The sequence below is a fragment of the Ovis canadensis genome, chromosome 20, assembly GCF_042477335.2.
Source record: "Ovis canadensis isolate MfBH-ARS-UI-01 breed Bighorn chromosome 20, ARS-UI_OviCan_v2, whole genome shotgun sequence".
Classification (NCBI taxonomy): Eukaryota; Metazoa; Chordata; class Mammalia; order Artiodactyla; family Bovidae; genus Ovis; species Ovis canadensis.
The window spans coordinates 36968195-36993412 of NC_091264.1; the positions used below are offsets into that span (position 1 = coordinate 36968195).

The 25218-nt window shown below is 36.1% G+C and overlaps 1 protein-coding gene and 1 long non-coding RNA gene across 4 annotated transcripts in view; both read right to left on the reverse strand.

The window, feature by feature from the left end:
- MMUT (methylmalonyl-CoA mutase) overlaps positions 1-25218 on the reverse strand; it is a 41406-nt gene that overhangs the window by 11729 nt on the left and 4459 nt on the right. For all 3 annotated transcript variants that reach the window (XM_069563144.1, XM_069563146.1, XM_069563145.1), the window contains exons 2-9: positions 21625-22049; positions 20100-20467; positions 16888-17045; positions 16239-16410; positions 13971-14219; positions 3454-3565; positions 2660-2775; positions 222-337 (exon numbers count right to left, since the gene is read on the reverse strand). In XM_069563144.1, coding sequence (XP_069419245.1) covers positions 222-337; positions 2660-2775; positions 3454-3565; positions 13971-14219; positions 16239-16410; positions 16888-17045; positions 20100-20467; positions 21625-22009 — 1676 coding nt within the window. In that variant the 5' untranslated portion in view covers positions 22010-22049. The remainder of the gene's footprint in view (positions 1-221; positions 338-2659; positions 2776-3453; positions 3566-13970; positions 14220-16238; positions 16411-16887; positions 17046-20099; positions 20468-21624; positions 22050-25218) is intronic.
- On the reverse strand, positions 18950-19780 carry LOC138425360 (uncharacterized). The gene is made up of 3 exons (XR_011251186.1): positions 19639-19780; positions 19113-19292; positions 18950-19024 (listed from the first exon to the last, which is right to left on the reverse strand). It is a non-coding gene; the product is annotated as an uncharacterized lncRNA (long non-coding RNA).

A 25218-nucleotide genomic window follows, 5' to 3' on the forward strand; every position in this document is an offset into this window, starting at 1 on the left:
CAGCTATTAATAGACTCCATGCAAAATGGATGAATGTTTTTAAAGCACAGATAGTTAAGAAAAAAAAAAAAAAACAACAATCAATTTTATTTTGGTTTCCAATTATTTTCTTTTAGGTTCACATGGTTTACAGAATCAATCGCTTATTTAAGACTGATTCTGAAAAGCTCAACTGGTCAACTTTTAGTTTTTGGAAAACTTCAAACTTACATATCCTTTACCTTGCTCGAGTTGCATCTACAGCAAGAGCGAGAATATTCCCATCTCCACTGGCAGCACATGCCGTCAGAGCATTGAGACACCGTTCAGCCAAAGCCTGATCCCTAGTGGATTTGACCTTACAGAAACAGGTAAAAAAGGGACAGTTTGTGTGATTAGAAAATAAAATACAGATCAGATTATACATACATATATAAATACACACACACACATATATACACATATATATACACACACGTTTCATATAGAAACTGTTCCAAAATCCTAACTTTAAAAGCAAAAAAAAAAAAAGAGAGAGAGAGATAACATATATCCTACATTTGGTATTTTGTTCATTTATTCACTCCCTCAACGTTTAAGAACTTCCTAAAGATGGTGACTGCAGCCATGAAATTAAAAGACACTTACTCCTTGGAAGAAAAGTTATGACCAATCTAGATAGCATATTGAAAAGCAGAGACATTACTTTGCTGACTAAGGTCTGTCTAGTCAAGGCTATGGTTTTTCCTGTGGTCATGTATGGATGTGAGAGTTGGATTGTGAAGAAGGCTGAGCACCGAAGAATTGATGCTTTTGAACTGTGGTGCTGAAGACTCTTGAGAGTCCCTTGGACTGCAAGGAGATCCAACCAGTCCATTTTGAAGATCAACCCTGGGATTTCTTTGGAGGTAACGATGCTGAAGCTGCAACTCCAGTACTTTGGCCACCTCATGCGAAGAGTTGACTCATTGTAAAAGACTCTGATGCTGGGAGGGGTTGGGGACAGGAGGAGAAGGGGACGACAGAGGATGAGATGGCTGGATGCCATCACTGACTCGATGAGATGGCTGGATGGTATCACTGACTCGATGGACGTGAGTCTGAGTGAACTCCAGGAGTTGGTGATGGACAGGGAGGCCTGGCGTGCTGCAGTTCATGGGGTCGCAAAGAGTCGGACAGGACTGAGTGACTGAACTGAACTGAACTGAAAGTAATGCCAAATTCTATATTAACACTGATCATTCAGAAATAAGCAGGGCAATAATAAATAATAGTGCTGACCCTCCCAAGTACTTAAGAGATCAAACTTAGAAATATCTTAGTTATATAATACTTTATTAGCTCTGGACCCAAATACATACCTAAACAAAGTTACCTAAAGTTCAACTTTTTACAAGTTTTCACATCTGTATGAGTCTAAAATATGATACTGCTTAAGATGCCACTAAAATTTTATCATATTTATAAGCAGAGGGGGATTAGGAAATTTATATTAAAGGCAAAGAACAAACCACATCTATTATCATTACTGAATTTCTCACTCTTATCTAAAAATAAGTTATATTATCATTTATGTTAACTGTATGCCCTTAAGCTGTAAGTTTAAGAAAGTTTAATTACAAAAGAGGAAACAAGGAGTTTTCCAAATATAATAAATATTGAGACTTTTGTGGTCACTGGAAATGTAATTCTACATCCTAAATAAAACTCTTTTTTAAAAAAGGCAAAATGTGGGAGAGGAACAATTAACTCCTGAATGAGGGTGTAAAAAGAAATAATATCATTAAACATCTGCCATTAACTCTAATAGAAAAACAAATGGAAGATGAATGTTGTGCATATAGTCTAACTGGACAAAGTCTATTAGATTCTTAAAAGAATACTTAAACTGAGGGGAGGAAAGTCCTATCTTAATCACAAGGATAGTAAACAGAGAAAATCATTAAGGAACTTCAACTTTCCTGCCTTAGAAATAGCAGTAATTACTAAAGCCAGAGATTATGAGACAAAGTAGCTCCATATAATAGAAATATATAGGTTACAACAATAAGAATTAATATGTTTTATCTATTTTATTTTAGTACTTTGTATACTTTGGGTCATCTCAGTAAGAAACTGGAAATAAAAAATTATACCAGTACTCTAGTTCCAATCAAAATAAATATCTTTCATTCTAAATTCTATCTTACCGAAACACTATTCAAATATATTTGAATGTTTTTTAAAAAAATGAAAGCAAATAATTCTTTCATAGTAGTATCAGGAACACAAAAATCAATTACAGTGAGAAGACCTGGGTTTAAATATGGACTCTGAATTTAATTTTGTTTTTAACCTTGAGCTGTATAACCATCTAAGCCTTACTTCAAATCAATAAATTATTGATTTATTATTATTATGGAGCAGTTTTTAATAAGAACATACAAGTTTCACAGAGGCAGGTATTATGATTAAAAAGGTGAACGTTTAATATCAACAGACTTAGATTTGAGTCTTGCTTAATTATTTATCCTGAGCAAGTTTCTCAATCTCCCTTATCTTTAGTTTCTTTATCTCTAAAATGTTGGGAAATAATACACACCTCACATGGTGGTTGTAACAATAGAGCAGGACATCTGAGGGCTTGGACAGTGCCCAGCATACCAAACAAAACCACTCAAAATATGATAGCTGTTATTACCTTCTTAAGTTTTTCAATCTGCTTATTACGCACTGAAGTATTATCAATTGCCAAAACATCCACAGATTCTTCTTTCTCCAACTGGTACTTATTTACTCCAACAATTACTTCAGAACCTATCAATTTCCCAGAGGAAAATAATATGTAGATTCTATTCACAAGTAATTGTCTAACAGTAATGCTCTGATCACCACATACTTTTCTTATAAGTTTGATATTTTTAAGTAGTATTCTTAACTCTTAATAGACATCAATAAAGATCAGCAAATACCAACATGGACTAGGGGTAGAAGGGGAAAAGACAAGTAGATATCAGAATATCTGTAAGGGAGGGCTTTTATTATTCTCTCAAACTTTCCCAGAGCTTCTGATAAACTCTCTTCTAACACTACAAAATTAAGACAGTAGTAGCAGCTACCATCTAAGATTTATAAGGTAGAAGATAAATGTGCAAGAGCTTTTCTAGTAGTTTAATTCCCTTACAGCCAACCACTTTCAAACAACAACAACAACAAAAAAAAAACCTTTAAAATTTATAAACAATAAACTAGAATTATAAACTCTGCTTTATAATGCCTCCAAATATACTTTATACATGTTTTCCCATGTGTATCCAGGCATGCAAAAATACAACACAGAGATAGATACATACAGATTCATGAGAAACATTTTATCCAAGTTACACTTATCCATAACTTTTGTTCTATTAACTGTATGTGCTATCTTCAAATAGAAATTAATATTTCTTTTTAAATACTTCATTTCACATAAAACCTTTTCTACTTTTGTCTTACCAGAATCTATTCTAGCTTGTCTTCGGGCAGCACATTCTTCAATTCGAAGCTTAGGTATTCCCTCTGCTACAGCTTTGGCCATTCCACCCATCTCCTCAATTTCATTAATGAGCTAATAAGAAAAACACATTACTAGAAGAAACTAGAAGAAAATATGAAAATATTTTAATAAATAGTACAAATGTTATGCTATGTAAATACTAAAGTTAACAAAATTATAAATTATTTTAGTGATAAATTTAAGGTTTCTTGAGAAAAGAAGTAAGTTAACAAGGGCATTGATTAGAAATTCTGCAGAGCTAACAATACTATTTAATAGGTGGCTCAGACGGTAAAGCGTCTATCTACAATGTGGGAGGCCTGGGTTCAATCCCAGGGTCAGGAAGATTCCCTGGAGAAGGAAATGGCAACCCACTCCAAAATTCCATGGATGGAGTAGTTTGGTGCAGGCTACTCCATCCATGGTGTCGCAAAGAGTCAGACATGACTGAGCGACTTCACTTCACAAGAGCATAGATCTTAAAAGCTCTCATCACAAGCAAAACTATCTGTAACTATGTGTAGTAATGGATGTTAACCAAACTTATTCAGATAATTCTTTAACAATATATACAAATATTAAATCCTTACACTGTACACTTTAACACAATGTAAATATGCAAATTACATCAATTAAAAAGGACTTTCTGTGTTTAAAATCATTTAAAAAGACAACAGAAGGGGAGAGAGGACCCAAGATGGCAGAGGAATAGGACGGGGAGGCCACTTGCTCCCCCACAAATTCATCAAAAGATCATTTGAATGCTGAACAACTTCCACAAAACAACTTTTGAATGCTGGCGGGGGACACCAGGCACCCAGAATGGCAGCCCATTCTCTTCTAAAGGAGGTAGGACAAAATATAAAGGACAAAAAGTGAGACAAGAGTTAGGGCTGGAGACCTGTCCTGGGGAGGTGGCGTGAAGGAGAAATTTCCAAACAGTAAGAAACTCTCTCACAGGCAGGTCTGTGGGGAATTTTGGAATCTCAGAGGGCAACATAACAGGGAGAAGAAAAAAAAAACAACAACCCACAGAATACACACCTAACCACAACTGCCAGTAGAGAAGTAGCCCAGACACTTGCATCTCCCACCAGCAAGCAGGGGCTGGACAGGGAGGCATGGGCTGCATAACTGGTGCTTAGGTTAAGGACCGGGCATGAATGCCCTGAGGACAATCTGAGGGAGCTAACATGAGATAGCAACCCAAACTGCGGGATCCCCAGAAAGGAAAAAAAAAAGGAGAACTTAACTGCAAAAGGCTCTAACGTTAAGATTGGCCCATTCACACAGCAAAGGATTGAGTGAATACCAAAGGATAGCTAGTCGGCTGCATACAGGCCCCTAGCCTCCACCGGAGGCAGAAAGGCATGTGACAGCCTGAACCAGAAGGCAAGGGGCTGCTGCAATCTTGCCCCAGAGACCGGCATCCTCCACCAAACTGTGAGCAGCTTCCCAGCTGCTAACCACGTCTTCCTGGGATCCTGGACAGTTGATATCTGCCAGGAGGGACACAGCCTGAGATCAGCTCCCCAGGGGAGACACACAGCACACCTGAGATAATGCTCTCGTGGCACAACCAGGAAAGCAAGCAGCCAAGACCAGGGAGATGATTAAGATGCATGGCCCACCTGAGACACTGCACTCGCTAAGCACCTGGTTGCCTGAGCTGCTGAGACCTGGGAAGGGCACAAAACGCATGCCCAACCAAGTCTGTGCACTTGCAGAGTACCCCAGAAGCTGAGCGATTTAGACCTGGGAAGCACACACTGCCTTGAGCTGGAGCAGACCCAGTGCGGTCCATACACACCAAGCACTCCCCACACATGCCAGCAATGTTTGTTTGCAGTATCCCTCCCTCCCCATAACACAACTGAACAAGTGAGCCTAAACAAGTGACCACCTTTGCACCCTTGTGTCAGGATGGAATTTAGACACTGAAGAAACTTGCAAACAGAGGAAGCCAAAATAAACAAGAGGGAACCATTCTGGAAGTGACAGGTAAAACAGATTAAAACCCTGTAGTTAACACTGACTAAGCATTGGAGGGGGCCTATAGAACTTGAGAACAAGTACAAGCTGGAACAAGGAACTATCTGAAACTGAACTGACCCCACAATGCTCACAACAGCTCCAAAGAAATCCCTAGATATATTTTTACTATGATCACTTTTTAATTTTTTAAATTATTTATTACTCCTTTAATTTTCATTTTTATAAACTATAATTACCTTGAAAAACATAAAGACTATTTTTAAAGCAAGTTTCATATATATATATTTTATAATTTTTATGACTGGTTTTGTTTTGTTATCTTTAATATGTATTTTTGAGAATCTAACCTCTACTCTAGATTTTTAATCTTTACTTTTTGGTATTTGATATCAATTTTGTACCTTTAAGAATCTAATCTTCAGTACCCACTTTCATTTAGGGGTGTGATTACTGGCTTGATTGCTCTCTCCCCTTTAACTCTATCTTTTCTCCCCCAGGTCACCTCCATCTCCTCTCTTCCCCTTCTCTTCTCGACTTAACTCCGTGAATCTCTCTGGGTGTTCTGGGCTATGGAGAACACTTAGGGAACTGCTTACTGGCTAGATTGGTCTCTCTCCTTTTGACTCCCCCTCTTCTCCTCCTGGTCACCTCTATCTCCTTCCTCCCTCTTCTCTTCTCCATGTAACTCTGTGAATCTCTCTGGGTGTCCCTCACTGTAGAGAATTGTTTTACCATCAACATAGATGTTTTATGATCGAGGATGTTTTATCATGTGCTGTATGGATAGAGACGTCTTGAGGCTAGTGTAAGAATAAGACTGAAAGCCAGAGGCAGGAGGCTTAAATCCAAAACTAAGAACATCAGAGAACTCCTGACTCCAGGGAATACTAATAGACAAGAACTCACCCAAAAACCTCCATACCTACACTGAAACCAAACTCCACCCAAGAGCCAACAATTCCAGAGCAAGACATACCACACTAATTCTCCAACAATGCAGGAACATAGCCCTGAGCATTAATATACAGGCTGCCCAAAGTCACACCAAACCCACAGACACTCCAAAACTCACTACTGGACACTTCATTTCACTTCAGAGAGAAGAGATCTAGCTCCACCCACCAGAACACAAACACAAGCTCCCCTAACCAAGAAACCTTGACAAGCCATTGGTCCAACCCCACCCACAGGGAGCAGGCTCCACAATAAAAAGGAACCACACACTTCCAGCCTACAGAAAGGGCACCACAAACACAGCAATCTAAACGAAATGAAAAGGCAGAGAAATATTCAGCAGGTAAAGGAACATGATAAATGCCCCCCAAACCAAACCAAAGAAAAGACAGGGAATCTACCTAAAAAATAATTCAGAATAATGATAGTAAAGATGATGCAAAATCTTGAAAAGAAAATGGAGTTAAAGAGAAATAGACTAGAAACAAGGATTGAGAAGATGCAAGAAATGTTTAACAAGGACCTAGAAGAAACAAAAGAGGAGTCAATTGATTAGGAATAATGCAATAACTGAGATCAAAAGCGGTCTGGAGGGAACTAACAGTAGAATAACTGAGGCAGAAGATAGGATAAGTAAGGTGGAAGATACAATGTTGGAAATAAATGAAGGAGAGAGAAAAAAAGAAAAAAGAATTAAAAGAAGTGAGGACAACCTCAGAGACCTCTGGGACAATATTAAATGCCCCAATACTCGAACCATAGGAGTCCCAGAAGAAATAGACAAAAAGAAAGGGTATGAGAAAATACTTGAGGAGATAATAGTTGAAAATGTCCCTAAAATGATGAAGGAAATAGCCACCTAAGTCCAAGAAACCCATAGAGTCCCAAAAAGGATAAACCCAAGGTGAAACACCCCGAGACATACATTAATCAAACTAACAAAGATCAAACAGAAAGAGCAAATATTAAAAGCAGCAAAGGAAGAGCACAATAACTCACAAGGGGATCCCATAAGGATAACAGCTGACCTCTCAATAGAAAGTCTTCAGGCCATAAGGGAATGGCAGGACATATTTAAAGTGATGAAAGAGCAAAACCTACAACCCAGATTACTATACCCAGCAAGGATCTCATTCAAATATAAAGGAGAAATCAAAAGCTTTACAGACAAGCAAAAGCTGAGAGAATTCAGCACCACCAAACCAGCTCTTCAACAAATGCTAAAGGACCTTCTCTAGACAGAAAAGACAGAAAAGGTTTATAAACTCGAACCCAAAACAACAAAGTAAATGGCAATGGGATCTACTTATCAATAATTACCTTTAATGTAAATGGGTTTAATGCCCCAACCAAAAAACAAAGACTGGCTGAATGGATACAAAAACAAAACCCCTATATATGCTGTCTACAAGAGACCCACCTGAAACCAAGGGACACATACAGACTGAAAGGGAAGGGCTGGAAAAAGATATTTCATGCAAATGGAGACCAAAAGAAAGCAGAAGTAGCAATACTCATATCAGATAAAACAGCCTTTGAAATAAAGGCCATGAAAAGAAGGACACTACATAATGATCAAAGGATCAATCCAAGAAGACATAACAATTATAAATATATATGCATCCAACATTAAGAGCAACTCAATATGCAAGGCAAATGTTAACAAGTATGAAAGGGGAAATTAACAGTAACACAATAATAATGGGAGACAATATCCCACTCATACCTAAGGACAGATCAACCAAACATAAAATTAGCAAGGAAACATAAACTTTAAATGATACAATGGGCCAGTTAGACCTAATTGATATCTATGGGACATTTCACCTCAAAACAATGAATTTCACCTTTTTCTCAAGCACACACAAAACATTCTCCAGTATAGATCACATCCTGGCCTATAAATCTAGCCTTGGTAAATTCAAAAAAACTGAAATCATTTCAAGCACCTTTTCTGATCACAATGTGGTAAGATTAGATGTCAACTACAGGAAAAAAAAAAAAAACTATTAAAAATACAAACATATGGAAGCTAAACAACATGCTTCTGAATAACCAACAAATCACGGAAGAAATCACAAAGGAAATCAAAATATGCATAGAAACAAACAAAAATGAAAACACAGCAACCCAAAACCTATGGGATTCAATAAAAGCAATGCTAAGAGGAAGGTTTGTAGCAATACAAGCTTACTTCAGGAAACAAGAGAAAAATCAAATAAATAACCTAAATTTACACCTTCTAGAAAAAGAAGAAATGAAGAACCCCAGGGTTAGTAGAAGGAAAGAAATAATAAAAATTAGAGCAGCAATAACTGAAAAAGAAACAAAGGAGGCTTTAGCAAAAATCAACAAAACTAAAAGCTGGTTCTTTGAGAAGATAAATAAAATGACAAACCATTAGCCAGACTCATCAAGAATAAAAGGGAGAAGAATCAAATCATCAAAATTGGAAATGAAAATGGAGAAATCACAACAGACAACACAGAAATACAAAGGACCCTAAGAGACTACTATCAGCAACTAAATGCCAACAAAATGGACAACTTGGAAGAAATGGACGAATTCTTGGAAAAGTGTAACTTTCCAAAACTGAACTAGGAAGAAATAGGAAATCTTAACAGATCCATCACAAGCATGGAAATTGAAACTAATCAAAAATCTTCCAACAAACAAAAGCCCAGAACCAGATGGCTTCACAGGTGAATTCTACCAAAAATTTAGAGAAGTGCTAACACCCATCCTACTCAAACTCTTCTAGAAAATTGCAGAGAAAGATAAACTCCCAAACTCATTCTGTGAGGCCACGATCACCCTAGTACCAAAACCAGAAAAGATGCCACAAAAAAAGAAAACTACAGGCCAATATCACTGATAGATGCAAAAATCCTCAACAAAATTCTAGCAAACAGAATCCAACAACATATTAAAAAGATTATACATTATGACCAAGTAGGCTTTATCCCAGGGATGCAAGGTTTCTTCAATATTTGCAAACCAATCAATGTGATATACCACATTAACAAATTGAAAGGTAAAAACCATATGATTATCTCAATAGATGCAGAGAAAGTCTTTGACAAAATTCAACACCCATTTATGATAAAAACTCTTCAGAAAGGCACAGAAGGAACATGCCTCAACATAATAAAAGCCATATATGATAAACCCACAGCAAATATTATCCTCAATGGCAAAAAATTGAAAGCATTTCCCCTAAAGTCAGGAACAAGACAAGGGTGCCCACTCTCACTACTATTCAACATAGTTTTGGAAGTCCTAGCAACAGCAATCAGAGAAGAAAAAGAAATGAAAGGAATCCAGATGGAAAAAAAAAGAAGTAAAACTCTCACTGTTTGCAGATGACATGATCCTCTACATAGAAAACCCTAAAGGCACCACCAGAAAATTACTAGAGATAATCAATGAATATAGTAAAGTTTCAGAATACAAAATTAATACACAGAAATCCCTTGCACTCCTATACACTAACAATGAGAAAACAGAAAGAGAAATTAAGGAAACAATCCCATTCACCATTGCAATAAAAAGAATAAAATACTTAGGAATAAACCTACCTAAAGAAACAAACGACCTATACATAAAAAACTATAAAACACTGGTGAAAGAAATCAAAGATGACACAAATAGATGGAGAAATATACCATGTTTATGGATCAGAAGAATCAACATAATGAAAATGAGTATACTACCCAAAGCAATCTATAGATTCAGTGCAATCCCTATCAAGCTACCAATGGTATTTTTCACAGAGCTAGAACAAATAATTTCACAATTTGTAAGGAAATACAAAAAAAATCTCAAATAGCCAAAGCAATCTTGAGAAAGAAGAATGGAACTGGAGGAATCAACCTGCCTGACTTCAGGCTATACTACAAAGCAACAGTCATCAAGACAGTATGGTACTGGCACAAAGACAGAAATATAGACCCATGGAACAAAATAGAAAGCCCAGAGATAAATCCACGCTCTATGGAGAAGGAAATGGCAACCCACTCCAGTGTTCTTGCCTGGAGAATCCCAGGGACAGGGGAGCATGGTAAGCTGCCGTCTATGGGGTCGTACAGAGTCGGACACGACTGAAGTGACTTAGCAGGATGGACACCTTATCTTTGACAAAGGAGGCAAAGACATACAATGGAGAAAAGATAATCTCTTCAACAAGTGGTGCTGGGAAAACTGGTCAACCACCTGTAAAAGAATGAAACTAGAACACTTTCTAACACCATACACAAAAATTAACTCAAAATGGATTAAAGACCTAAATGTAAGACCAGAAACTATAAAACTCCTAGAGGAAAACAGGCAAAACACTCTCTGACATAAATCACGGGAAGATCCTCTATGACCCATGCCCCAGAGTAATGGAAATAAAAGCAAAAATAAACAAATGAGACCTAATTAAACTTAAAAGCTTTTGCACTTTTGAAGGAAAACTGAAGAAAAATGAAGGAAACTATAAGCAAGGTGAAAAGACAGCCTTCTGAATGGGAGAATATAATAGCAAATGAAGCAACTGACAAAGAACTAATCGTAAAAATACACAAGCAGCTCGTGCAGCTCAATGCCAGAAAAATAAATGACCCAATCAAAATATGGGCCAAAGAACTAAACAGATATTTTTCCAAAGACGACATATAGATGGCTAACAAACACATGAAAAGATGCTCAATATCACTCATTATCAGAGAAATGCAAATCAAAACCACAATGAGGTACCATCTCATGCCAGTCAGCAATGGCTATCAAAGTCTATAAACACTGGAGAGAGTGTGGAGAAAAGGGGAACCCTCTTACACTGTTGGTAAAAATGCAAACTAGTACAGCCACTATGGAGAACAGCATGGAGATTCCTTAAAAAACTGGAAACAGAACTGCCACACAACCCAGCAATCCCACTGCTGGGTATACACATCGAAGAAACCAGAATTGAAAGAGACACATGTACCCCAATGTTCATCGCAGCAATGTTTACAATAGCTAGGACACGGAAGCAACCTAGATGTCCATCGGCAGCCAAATGGGTAAGAAATCTGCGGTACATATACACAATGGAATATTACGCAGCTATTAAAAAAGAATGCATTTGAATCAGTTTTAATGAGATGGATGAAACTGGAGCCTATTATACAGAGTGAAGTAAGTCAGAAAGAAAAACACCAATACAGTATATTAATGCATATATATATATGATATTTAGAAAGATGGTAATGATGATCGTATATGTGAGATAGCAAAAGAGACACAGATATAAAGAACAGACTTTTGGACCTTTTGGGAGAAGGAGAGGGTGGGATAATTTGAGAGAATAGCATTGAAACATGTGTATTACCATATGTGAAATAGATGACCAGTCCAAGTTTGATGTATGAAACAGGGTACTCAAAGCCAGTGCACTGGGACAACCCAGAGGGATGGGATGGGGAGGGAGGTGGGAGGGGGTTTCTGGATGGGGGACACATGTACACCCATGGCTGATTCATGTCAATGTATGGCAAAAACCACCACAGTCTTGTAATTAGCCTCCAATTAAAATAAATTAATTAATTTTAAAAACAAAAACAAGAAAAAAAAAAGACAACAGAACTAACAAGTCCATTTTGGAAAACACAACAGCTCTCACTTGTTTGAGAAGCCAACTAAAGATAACACTAACTGTGTAGTCTTTAATTTTAGTTATATAAATAAAGTTTCCTTGGTTACATAAATAAAGACTCTAAAAAACAATTTCAAAATGCCATTTTATTTTTGATTTGAGATATAGAGTAACGATATAACTCTATTACTGACATCAAGAAACATCTAAACCTTCAATCACAGCCTCATATATACATGAGATAGTGGAAAATGGATGGTGGAATGGGATATGACTTCTCAGAAAGGAGCAAGGTCAAACTGGCTTTCCCCTGACAAATTTAAGAAAGAGAAACCTATACTAGATTCAACAGAAGCTGAGAATCTTTTAGGAAGCTAAAAAGATGGAAACTACTTGAGAGTTTGTAACTACCTTTTCCCTTTCTGTCAGGAAAACTAAAACTTTAGACTAGAGAAGCAATGGCCTATGAAACATCAAGTACTGGAAGAGGCAAGGATAAGATGTGTATGAAACAAAACCCTGCATTCTGAATAAAACTACAAACCAAAAGGTGCACAGAGGAAACAGTGACAACATAAGATATATAAGAAAACTTCAAAAGACATAATTATCCTCAGAAAAGGAAGAAGAGATTTTGTATTAATGAAACAAATGGTATGATATGCAAGCAGAAAAAGTAGAATATAAAAGTGACCTCTTAGAAATTAAAAACACGATATGTGAATTTTAAAGTATTTAAGCAGAAAGATAAAGCTGAGGACTCTTCAAAAAAAAACAGGAAAAAAAAACCCTAAAGATGCATTATAAGAATTTCAGAACAAGATTTCTAAAGTTCTAAAAAAGAGAAATCACAGAAAAATGACAGGAAAGAAATTACCAAAGAAATAATATATGACTATTTCCCAGAGCCATGAAAACATGAAAAAGTGGCCAGGTGAAAAAATGTTCACCAAAGGTCAAGGACAATGTAGGGAAAAATACACATACCAAAGATAGATCAATATAAAAATAAAGAAGAGATCCTAAAGCTTTCAGAAAGAAAGAGCCTGGGTGAGAATGGCATCAGATTTCTGAACAGAAATATTGGAAGCTGGAATAAAAAGCAAGTGAAAACTTACATATTTGCTTATAAACTCCCAAATGAAAAATTCCAAACCTAGGCTATCAAATATGAAAGTAGAATAAAGACATTTTCAAGCATCCAAAGTTTCAAATAATTCATTTCCCATGAACCATTTTTAGGAGGTTCTCATAAGATGTGCTTTAGAACAACAAAGGATAATTAACAAAGAGACAGGATTCAGGATACAGATTCAACATAGCAGAGGTGAAAAGAATTCCCAGAGTAACAACAAAGGGAAGTCCAAGGATAGTAATGGTCCAGAGAGAAACCAGTCTAAATCAAACGAGAATTTAGAGGGCTTCAGGAAGGTTTTACACTGAGATATAATTATAATACATGAGTATTATGGTATGATGGGAAAGAAGGGGCAAGATCCAGCTAAAATACCACACCACCATACTAGCAAAGCAATAGATGAGGTCTAAAACTGACTGAGTCAGGACAAACGGTAACACATGTAATTTTAAAATATGGAGACAAAAACAAACAAAAAATGTAGCTAATTCAAGGAAGCATGAAAACAAGCAAGTGGAGGACAAAGGATTGCTTATTTTATTATAGCCTTTTAACCTTAGTCGTCTTTTTAACTCTTTGAATAAAATAATATAAATAAAAATATACTTTTAAATTAAATTTCAGTTTTAAAGTCAAATCTAAAATTCCCCTTTTCTCTCACTTTATAAATCCTGATACAAATCTATAAATGATTTCATTTATAAATCAAAAATCTATAAATCTTCATAAATCTGTAAATCTTGAAAGCAAAGTTTCAAAGAGGAGAAACTCACCTTCAAGGCAGCATCATAAATATCATTTGTGAGAGATTCCATCATATATGAACCTCCCCAAGGATCAGCCACTTTGGGAATCCCAGATTCTTCTTGAATAATGATTTGTGTGTTCCTGGCAATTCGAGCACTTTTCACAGTTGGCAAACCCAGGGCTTCATCAAAAGAATTTGTGTGCAAAGACTGAGTACCTCCAAACACCGCTGCCATTGCTTCTACTGTGGTACGAATGATGTTATTGTAAGGATCCTAAAACATTTAGTAAAAAGCAAAACAAGCCAACTGATATATACTGCAGCTGTAAATAATGATACGATTAGGAATGCCTGATGCATACTTTCTTTGCCAAAATCTGCCTTAGTCTTCAGAATATCAAATAAATTTAAACAAATTAGGAAACAAACTAGACTTAGAATTCAGAGCCCAGGTGCCTAGTCTGTGCTTAAGCAATTAAACATTGCCTCTTATAATCATTTGAAATACTAAATATTTGTTGTGCTTATTTTTTATCGCCTAAATAATCTTCTATATGAGCATCATGAAGGTAATACATTATCCTTCATCTCATAATTCACTATTTCCTAATTACTGTATACCTTAAGTATCTACTCTAATGAGGTGGCCAAAACTGGCGATGATTTATTAATAAAACAGATAAAGAATGGACTATGAGAAAGGAAATATGTCTTATAGTTTGTTCTGTTCCTAACTCTGATCTGGGCAAGTCACTAGACCTTTCTGAACTTTAGCTTACTGCTGCTGCTAAGTCACTTCAGTTGTGTCCGACTCTGTGTGACCCCATAGACGGCAGCCCACCAGGCTCCCCCATCCCTGAGATTCTCCAGGCAAGAACACTGGAGTAGATTGCCATTTCCTTCTCCAATGCATGAAAAGTGAAGTCGCTCAGTCGTGTCTGACTCTTCACAACCCCATGGACTGCAGCCTACCAGGCTCCCCCACCCATGGGATTTTCCAGGCAAGAGTACTGGAGTGGGTTGCCATTGCCTTCTCTGGAACTTTAGTTTACTTAGCTGTAAAAATGAGGGGATTAAGACAAAAATGATTACTGAAATTCCTTCCAACACTGAAATCTGTATTTTTCCATTTATAAGTACCTGAAGTCATTTGTAATATGGATACTTCCAGTTTTTATTTGCTTTTAAATGTATAAAAGCAATGTAACTTTAAAGTTATAACTTATTTTTAATATATCAAAATAATTCAATACATTAAGAAAATGCATGTTAAAAAGATCACCACTATATAATTTTTAATTAAATGAAATGAAAATAGATTATCCAAGTGACAATAGTTTTTAAGTGGTTTATTTGCACAGATGCTTACTTAAACATATAACATGTACATAAAAAGTATGTATAACACCAACTTTAATGAGGAAGTTTTGTGTTAAGAATTTTAATCATTAAAATTACTTAAGATGATATTAAATTATAACTGTACTTTTTCCTCATCATCACTTATTTTTTACTGTTAAAAAAGTAAAACACACAGCCATACAAGTAAGCTAAGATTTAAATGATTTTATATTGTTAACCACTAGAGGGAGCAAATTTTATTATAATTTGTGTAAAAACAAACATTAAATATGCATTATGCTTCAGAACAATTCGGAGAAGGCAATGGCACCCCAATCCAGTACTTCTGCCTGGAAAATCCCATGGACGGAGGAGCCTGGAAGGCTGCAGTCCATGGGGTGGCGAAGAGTCGGACACGACTGAGAGACTTCACTTTCGCTTTTCACTTTCATGCATTGGAGAAGGAAATGGCAACCCACTCCAGTGTTCTTGCCTAGAGAATCCCAGGGACGGGGAAGCCTGATGGGCTGCCATCTGTGGGGTCACACAGAGTCAGACACGACTGAAGCCACTTAGCAGCAGCAGCAGCAGCATGATGTCTGCACAGGGAGGTATCTGTCACCTTCTCAACTTTAGTCAGACACTTAACAAATTGTGACCAGTTTTTAGTTACTGCACTCTTTTTTATTTATTTAGCTAGCTGGGCTGGGTCTTATGGAGAAGGCAATGGCACCCCACTCCAGTACTCTTGCCTGGAAAATCCCTTGGACAGTGGAGTCCGGTGGGCTGCAGTTCATGGGGTTGCTAAGAGTCAGGCACGACCGAGCAACTTCACTTTCACGTCAGAACAATTGTGATTTTCAAATATTAGCAGAAAAGTTCTTAAATACATTTCTTGCCTAGGCCAAGTTGCTTAGAAGAAAATAAATGACTTCTTAAAATTCATACATACTTGCTCAGTAAGTGACCATCCTGATGTCTGACAATGTGCTCTTAGGAGAAGAGATTTAGAGTTTTTAGGCTGAAACATTTTCTCTATTAAATGAGCCCAGAGTCTTCTCCCAGCTCTCATTTTTGCTATTTCCATATAAAAGTTCATTCCAATTCCCCAGAAGAAAGACAACCTAAAATAGTAATGTTAAGTCCAAAATCTAATTATAAAATGGAAAATAAAACTAAATGCATCACACACACACACACAAGAGCTCAGATTTTAATTTCAAATAACTTAATTTGAATTAAAATCAAAGCATATGTACTTCAATAACCTTAAACCTATAATAGAGGACTTGTCTTTTAAAAGAACAAAAACAAATCTGTCTTGAAAATTATATTTACATTTTTAAATTATTTTTCAAAATGTGTCAGTTAATTATTTTCAGAATAGCAGAGAATAAAATTCCTCTAATTTACAAAGAAGTATGGTCAAACTTAACTCTGAATTTTATTAATAATTATAAAGAGTACTGGCTTATTCCCTAAAGGAATCTGGTATATTTATATACACAAATTCACTGTATCAATATATTTTGCTGTACAATCATAAAATAGTCCTATAAACTTTTTAATGTTGAGGTAATATTTGAGTTTAATTTACTCACCTTGGTGCAAATTCATCAATGGTCAGGCCAGCTTGGAGTCCAGTTCTACAGTACTCCAAACCATCTGCTATAGTATAGGCCAGTTCCAGAATGGCATCAGCCCCTGCTTCCTGCATATGGTATCCACTAATTGAAATTGAATTAAATTTTGGCATGTGCTATATAAAATAATAAAAAACACAACTTTAAATAAAAATATTAAAAAGGTTCTATTAAATTTATTTTCTATGAAATAAAACTACTTGAAAATGATGTTCAATTCAGATATAACACTAACTGAAAAGATTTAATGTTTAGTTACATTCATTTTTTAATTTAAATGGCTCATCCAATGAACCACAAAGGACTACATGTACATGTTTTATTTCCTAGTGAAAAGGAATCATCAACCATTGATCAGCACCAAAAGTTAAACACTGAATTAGTTGGCTGAGATTAGGAATGTAACCTCTGGCCCAAGAACTGAATGATAACATCTTTAATTAGAAATTGATGCCTCTGACCTCATAAGAGGTCCTAAGACCTCAAGTCTTTGGGCATATGTGCTGAAGATATATAAATTTAACTATTGTTAACTAGTTATTAATTATCTTATCTGAACATGAGTAAGTACACAGTGGGGGAAAAAAAGAAAATGATTCAGTGCTAGTACTGTATATGAAAACTAAACAGGAAAAACGCATGACTTAAAATTCAAAGATTTCAGTTTGATTTACTATGACATTTAATGCTTAGGATATCTCAGACAGGCTCCTTCTCCCACAATCACTAATCCACTATTCCCCTAAAATGTCATGTTAGGTAGGGTACATATCACACAGAACCCCCAGAACCAAGGAAAAAAAAAAACTATTATCCTTCCAAGAATTAATCAAAAATAAATAATATATACTAAATCACAAAACACTCATTACAGTGGGTTCAGAATGTGAACTCAAGTCAGAGTGCTCAAATTATAGTCATATCACTTAACTAACCAGAGGACTGTAGGCAATTTTCTCAACCTTGTTATCCCTTGGCTTCCTAAAGTATAAAATAGATATCATAATTCTACCTTCCTCATGGAATTGTAGGATTAACAGAAATGACTCACCAAAGCCACTTAGTATTATGCCTATATATAAAGTATTCAAAAAAAGTTAGTTGTTGGTATGGTATGGATTATCTGTATTTTACACTTGCAAATACTTTTTATAACCAACAGCTCTTGAAAAACGTTCATTACAAAGTAATAAGGGGACTGAATTACATGGCATTGACAGACTACTTGAGTATATTTACAGTTACAAAGAAAGCAGCAAGGAAGCAAACAGGTGCTTCCCTACTGAGAGCAGTTTAATAGAATTTCTTTAAGAATAACAGAAATACTAGAATACTGGAATATTATTCAGTCTTAAAAAGGAAGCAAATTCTGACACAAGCTACAATGTAGACGAACCTGGAGGACAGTATGCTAAGTGAAATAGGCCAGACACAAAAAGATAAATACGCTATGATTCCACTTATAAGTACAAACAAAAAGTAGAATGGTGTTTGCCAGGGGCCAAAGGGAGGGGAAAATGCAAAGTATTTAACAGACACAGAGATTCACTTCTGCAAGATGAAAACAATCCTGGAGATGGATGATGGTGATAGTTACACAACAAAGTGAATGGACTTAAAACCACTGAATGGTTTATTTGGAAATGACTCAGATGGTAAATTTTATGTTATATGTGTTTTGCCACAAGTAAATTTTTTTAAAGGAATAACATAAAAGCTTACAAAGTACTTCAATATAACATATTTCATCAATATATGAAACTAGCACATTTATCACTTACATGAAGAATTATATAAAGCGATTTTGAACTTGCAGGTGACATTAGAGTCTTTCACAAGGTTAAAAGTCCAAGTCCATAATAGCAGATTGCTACTATCTACCCCAAGAATCATTCTCCATTCTCCTCTTGTATATGAACCATGCAGTCAGAGTGCCAATGTGTTCTACATTTCCAACCTCCTCTCTGTGTGTCCACTGAGATATAAGTGGAAGTTTGGTTTTTTCCTTCTGGAAGCTCACCTTTAACCAGAGGGGTGGCGTCCCTCTCCCCAAACAAAGTCCGCCTCCCTACTTCCTTAATCATGAGTTGGCACACTAAAAATAGAGGAGAAAGCCAAATGAAAGGACACAGGAATCCTTATGGCTGTGGAGCTTCCATATAACCAAGACCTTGACAGCCTACCTTCCAACTTCTCTTAGATGAAAGAGAACTTCTCTTAGAATCTTCATTTACTTAAAGATACTGCTATTTGTGTGTGTGTTTGTCATATACGGCTCAACTAATCCTCCTATGCATGTTTGTGAAATTGAAAAAGGTGATAGGAATGTATAATTCTAAACAATTCACATGGGCAGATGGAATCTATGAAAAAAAAAAAGGAAAAGTGTAAAGGTTAAATATCAAATGAGGAGAGTAGGCAATACTAGCAAGGGTACTGAGAGAATGGCAATTATAAGAGGTAAAGAGATTAAAAAAAAAAAAGTTTTGATTACAGAATGACTGCCCTTTACTGTGAAATAATGGTCTAATTTTAAGGTAGATAAGAGAAGAGCACTGTCAGCAAAAAGTAAAGTGTGAATGACAGGGGAAAGTATAAATGAATTACTTAGAGGAAATGAAGAAGCTTTATGTTTCCCTGTTGAAGGTTTGCTAATATAGAAATACTAAGAACCTTCTTTTCCTACCACTCTGGGGAAAATGAACCTACTTCAGGGGTGAAATATTAAGGATCTTATTGTAGTTGCAGATACAAGTGATATCTTCTAATCCAGTTTTCTTGCAGAAACAAAGTTGCTATTTTGATTCTCATCTATCTGACACCAGTATCTATTCACAATTGATTCTGAAATCTGGAGAGAAATAAAGAAGTGTAAATAATGAGCCCTCCCTGATTCTAACAATTATCAGAGAATAAAAATTTTAACAATAAAGAAAATACAATAAAGGCCTACTGTTCAGACTCCTATAAGTAATGACAGACCATAAAACTAGTACATTAAAGACTAAAAAATAAAAGCTAACAATATACATACAAACACAAATCCCACATCCTGACTATACTATAACTACTACTCAGACTCAATTACCAAATTCAAATTAGGTTATGGCATTTTATAAAAATTCCTACAGTCTAAGAACAATAGTAAAACCTATAATAACAAAGGATACCTTTGCTGTATATTGGAAGATGTCAGCAATAATTTTCATGGATGGTTCTGGAGGAAAAATATAAGTATTTCTGACCATAAATTCCTTTAATATATCATTTTGGATTGTACCAGTAAGTTTCTCTTTAGGTACGCCTTGCTCTTCTCCAGTTACTATAAAAGTTGCAAGAACTGGAATAACTGCTCCATTCATGGTCATGGAAACTGACATTTTTTCTAAAGGAATTCCATCAAAAAGAATTTTGGTATCTTCCACAGTGTCAATAGCAACTCCAGCCATTCCAACATCACCACGAACTCGAGGGTTGTCTGAATCATAGCCACGATGTGTTGCCAGATCAAAGGCAACTGATAATCCTTGTTGACCAGCTAAATATATAGAGAAAAATAAGGTAGGATTAAACAGTCTGGCATCAAAGTAAACTGATTTTAACACTACTAAAAAGATGGCAATGACGACCCTGTATGCAAGTCAGGAAAAAAGACACAGATGGGTATAACGGACTTTTGGTCTCAGAGGGAGAGGGAGAGGGTGGGATGATTTGGGAGAATGGGAATTCTAACATGTATACTATCATGTAAGAATTGAATCGCCAGTCTATGTCTGACGCAGGATGCAGCATGCTTGGGGCTGGTACATGGGGATGACCCAGAGAGATGTTGTGGGGAGGGAGGTGGGAGGGGGGGTCATGTTTGGGAATGCATGTAAGAATTAAAGATTTTAAAATTAAAAAAAAAAAAAAAAAAAAAAAAAAAAAATAAAAGTACTGATTCATCTCATCACAGTCTACTTTGATAATAAACAATCTTTATGCTCAAAACAAACTTACATAAAGACACTTTAGTTCCTAAGAGTCTGTTGTTTCCCATGTACTGAAAAACACACAAAGTGAATTCCAGACTTCACTATAATAAAGACTAGAAGGAATAAAACATATTGATCTCATGTCCATCTGAGGATTTTATCTTAACAATTTTTGATAGAAATATTCTTAAGATTCATGGGAAGATATGGCTGTTTATATACAGTTAACATTATTTAGTACTTGTATGCTCATTTATTTTTGCTCTTGTCTTGGCCATTGAAATTTAATGGGAAATAGAATTATAAAAAACACTCAAAAAACTAAAATCGGTACCACATTTTTGTTTATTCCTTTCTTTGGTCGTCTCATAAACCATTTTCCCCTCCCATTCCTATCCTGACAGTTTTAATTAAAAGCTTTTCAAAGGCAAAGCCAATGTCTCAGAATTTTCTTCATATAACTTCACCTAATTCCTTTTATACAATGTGCATTTAGGTATTGTTTTCTTTCAGGAATTGAGCACTTTATTCTGGGTTATCTATTTTTTTGACCATGTAAATTGAAAAACATTCTTTTTTTTTTTTTGAGAGTATAGCCTTGACTACTAGATTATAAAGTGACTATTAGCTCTATTGAGATTAACTAGTCTCCCTTCAAAAAGCCAAGATGAGGAAGTGTTATATTTGATCATAAATACTATGTCTCACATTAAAATCTCACCCTTAATATTGTCCTTATAGAACTTATTGCTCTCTTCCACAGTACTGAAACCAGCATACTGGCGGATGGTCCAGGGCCTGAAAGTGTACATGGTGGGATACGGTCCGCGCGTGAATGGCTTCATGCCTGGAAGTTCTTCAGGGAAGTCCTTGGTATCCCGGCTGGAATATAAGGGCTTTATGGAGATCCCCTCTGGGGTGTGCCATATTAGTTCTTCTGGGTTTTTGCCTTTCAACTGCTTTTTAGCCAAGGCAGCCCATTCTGGATGAAGGGGCTGTTGCTGATGCAGAAGTCGTTGCCAGATAAGCCTGGAGCCTGAGGACCCTTTCAGCTGCCTCAGGTGATGTGGTGAAAGCAAAAAAAGCCGAGTCTTAGCCCTCAACATGATGGAACATGGAACACGCCAAACAAGAACAAGAACTGACCTAGAAAAAGAAGCACAGTGCATATGTATTTGCAAGACTGGCAAAACAGGAGCTTACTGGTGAGAAAGAAAAAGAGAAAAAGCAGTATATAAGTATGATTTCTTCTCCTTTTCTGTTCCCTACACATAATATTTTATAACTTTGGTCCCTCGTGTCCAAAACTACTGTCATTGTTCTAGTCTAGTCCTCTTCCTCAAGAGCCTCTCAGCAGGTTGTGCTGACCAGTCTTCAGCCCCCTCTCATCCATTCTGCACCCTGACACCAATGCAGAGGTGATCATGTCACACTGTGAAGATTTTTCAAAGGCGATGCATCACGTAGAGGATGCAGCATAGCCTCCAAATTAATTTTTCACTCAGAAGGTTTTTATTTAACATCTATATTATGACAGGCATTATACTGGATGCTGGAGAAAAAAGGGGTAAATAAAACAGACATTTAAGCCCCCTATGCCCTGATCCTGCTTATCTCTCAGAATTACCTCTGCCTTTGACCCACTCCAGTACTCTTGCCTAGAAAATTCCATGGGTAGAGGAGCCTGGCGGGCTACAGTCCATGGGGTCGCAAAGAGTCAGACACGACTGAGTGACTTCACTTCACTTCTTTGACCTCTACACATTTTGTATTCTAGAAATTCTGGATCACCTACAGTGCCCTTCATGTGTCAAAGTTCCATGACTTGCCCTTGCTCTTCTATTGACCTAGAATGCACTACTTTGGCTAAGGCATAACCTCTGGTATGCAGGGCTTTCTATGTGACAGGTACTGTTTAAGGACTTTATGTAGAGCAGCAATTTTAAATCTCAAACCACCACCAAGAAATAGGAATTTATACTAATATTATCCCCATTTTACAGATGAGGAAACTCAGGCACAGAAGAGCTAGTATTTAATCTTGGAAAGCAAAGCATTTAACGAATACATTCACACCCTGTCCCTGAAACTACAAGCTGGATTAAATGGCCTCTTCAGTATTCTATACCACAGAGCTCTGTTTCCCTCTTTATAAATCTATCATCTCCCATACTTCAATAGATTAGAACACTGTTTTTTATTTCATATAAGATATATTTCTTTATGTTTTGTTTATATAAAATATGTGCATATAAAATTTCATATATATATATTCTCTTCTATTCCATAAACTGATCTAATATCAGAGCTATATATTCCTGATAATTACCCAGAGTCTTATACTACATAACTAAGTCCAATTTCATCATTTTACAGATGTAGAAATTAAAGTCCAAAGAAATACAGAAATAAAGCAGCTTATCAAAATTCTACACAGAAAAGCAGTACTGAAAGTTCTGCATTATTTAATGCTTATCAGAGTCATACAGTCTCAACATGTAGAGCCTAGTATCTAAAAGCATTTTGAGTGGAAATTTTTATTAATATATTCATGATTCCCTACAATACATAAGACAAGTAAAGTGAGTTCAAAATTCTATTTTCCATACCATTTCTCATCTATCAATTTAGTGAATTTTAAACAAAATTAAGAATACCCAACATTTGTTAGGGAATTATAAAAGAAAAAGGAATCCAATTGGTGGGAGTATTAACTGAGATTAACTATTTAAAAAAGCAAATTGGTAACATACACAAACAATCTCTGAAATGATCATGCCATTCCACTGAGGATCATTACTCCTGGAAAAATTATTAGACAAAATACACATTCCCTAGTAGTTTTACTTATAGTTAGGAAAACTCAGAAACATCATCAATGAAGAAGAAATAAATAAGTTCAGTATTTAAAAATTACAGAATTTTATGTAGCTGTAAAAATATGTTTAGGAATTAGGCAAAACTAATCTTTGATGTCAGAAGTCAGAAGAATGGTTGTGTGGTGACTAGTTGAGAAAGGAAGAAAGAAAGGAGCTCTAGGGTGATGGTCTTGATCTGAATTCCTATTATACAGATGTGTTCAGTTTGTGGAAATTCATCAAATTTTACAAATATAATACATGCACTTAACTATAAGTATATTATACATAACATATTATACATAAGTTAAAATTTAAAATGTTATGCGCAGTGTCTTTAAAAAAAGGATAGGCTCAAGAAGCATTAAAAGATAAAAAAAAAAAAAAAAGTGTCCTAGGTAAAAATTGCATAGAACAAAGTCTAAACAGAAATACAACAAAAACAATTCCTATTTCTTTAAACTAGTATGCCTTTTATTCTATTAAACTCATGGGGTCCTAGACATCCATCTTCTTCTGAGCCATAAACTGCACGTACTAGCTTAAAAGGCAGATGAGAAGAAAAAATTTATAACTGAACTACTAGGGTAGTAATGTTATAAAAAGTAATCTAATAGAATGGATAGAAAACAAGCTCCTACTGTATAGCATCTGGGACTATATTCAATATTCTGTGATAAACCATAATGAAAAGAACATGAAAAAATGTACATGTATGTATAACTGAGAGGCTTCACTGTACAGCAGTAATTAACACTCAGGTTAACTCTAGTGGTAAAAAATCTGCCTGCCAATTCGGGAGACACAGAAATGTGGGTTTGATCCCTGGAAAAGGAAATGGAACTCACTCCAGTATTCTTGCCTGGGAAATCCCATGGACAGAAGAGCCTGGTGGACAACAGTCCATGGCATCCCAAATAGTAGGATATGACTGAGCACGCATGCAGAGTACACAGTAATTAACATAACATTGTAATTCAACTATACTTCAATAACAAATACACTTTTAAAAAAGTAATCTGAAAACTGCCTGAGACTACGTTGCAGAAGATAATATCACAATCATTTCATGCAAAATGCAGGTTCAGTTCAGTCGCTTAATCGTGTCTGACTCTTTTCGACCCCATGGACTGCAGCACAGCAGGCCTCCCTGTCAATCACCAACTCCCAGAGTTTACTCAAACTCATGTCCATTGAGTCAGTGATGCCATCCAATCATCTCATCCTCTGTCATCTCCTCCTTCTGCCTTCAATCTTTCCCAGCATCAGGGTATTTTCAAATGAGTCAATTCTTCTCATCATGTGGCCAAAGTATTGAAATTTCAGCTTCAACATCAGTCCTTGCAATAAATATTCAGGACTGATTTCCCCTAGGATGGACTGGTTGGATCTCCTTGAAGTCCAAGGAATTCTCAAGAGTCTTCTCCAACACCACAGTGCAAAAGCATCAATTCTTT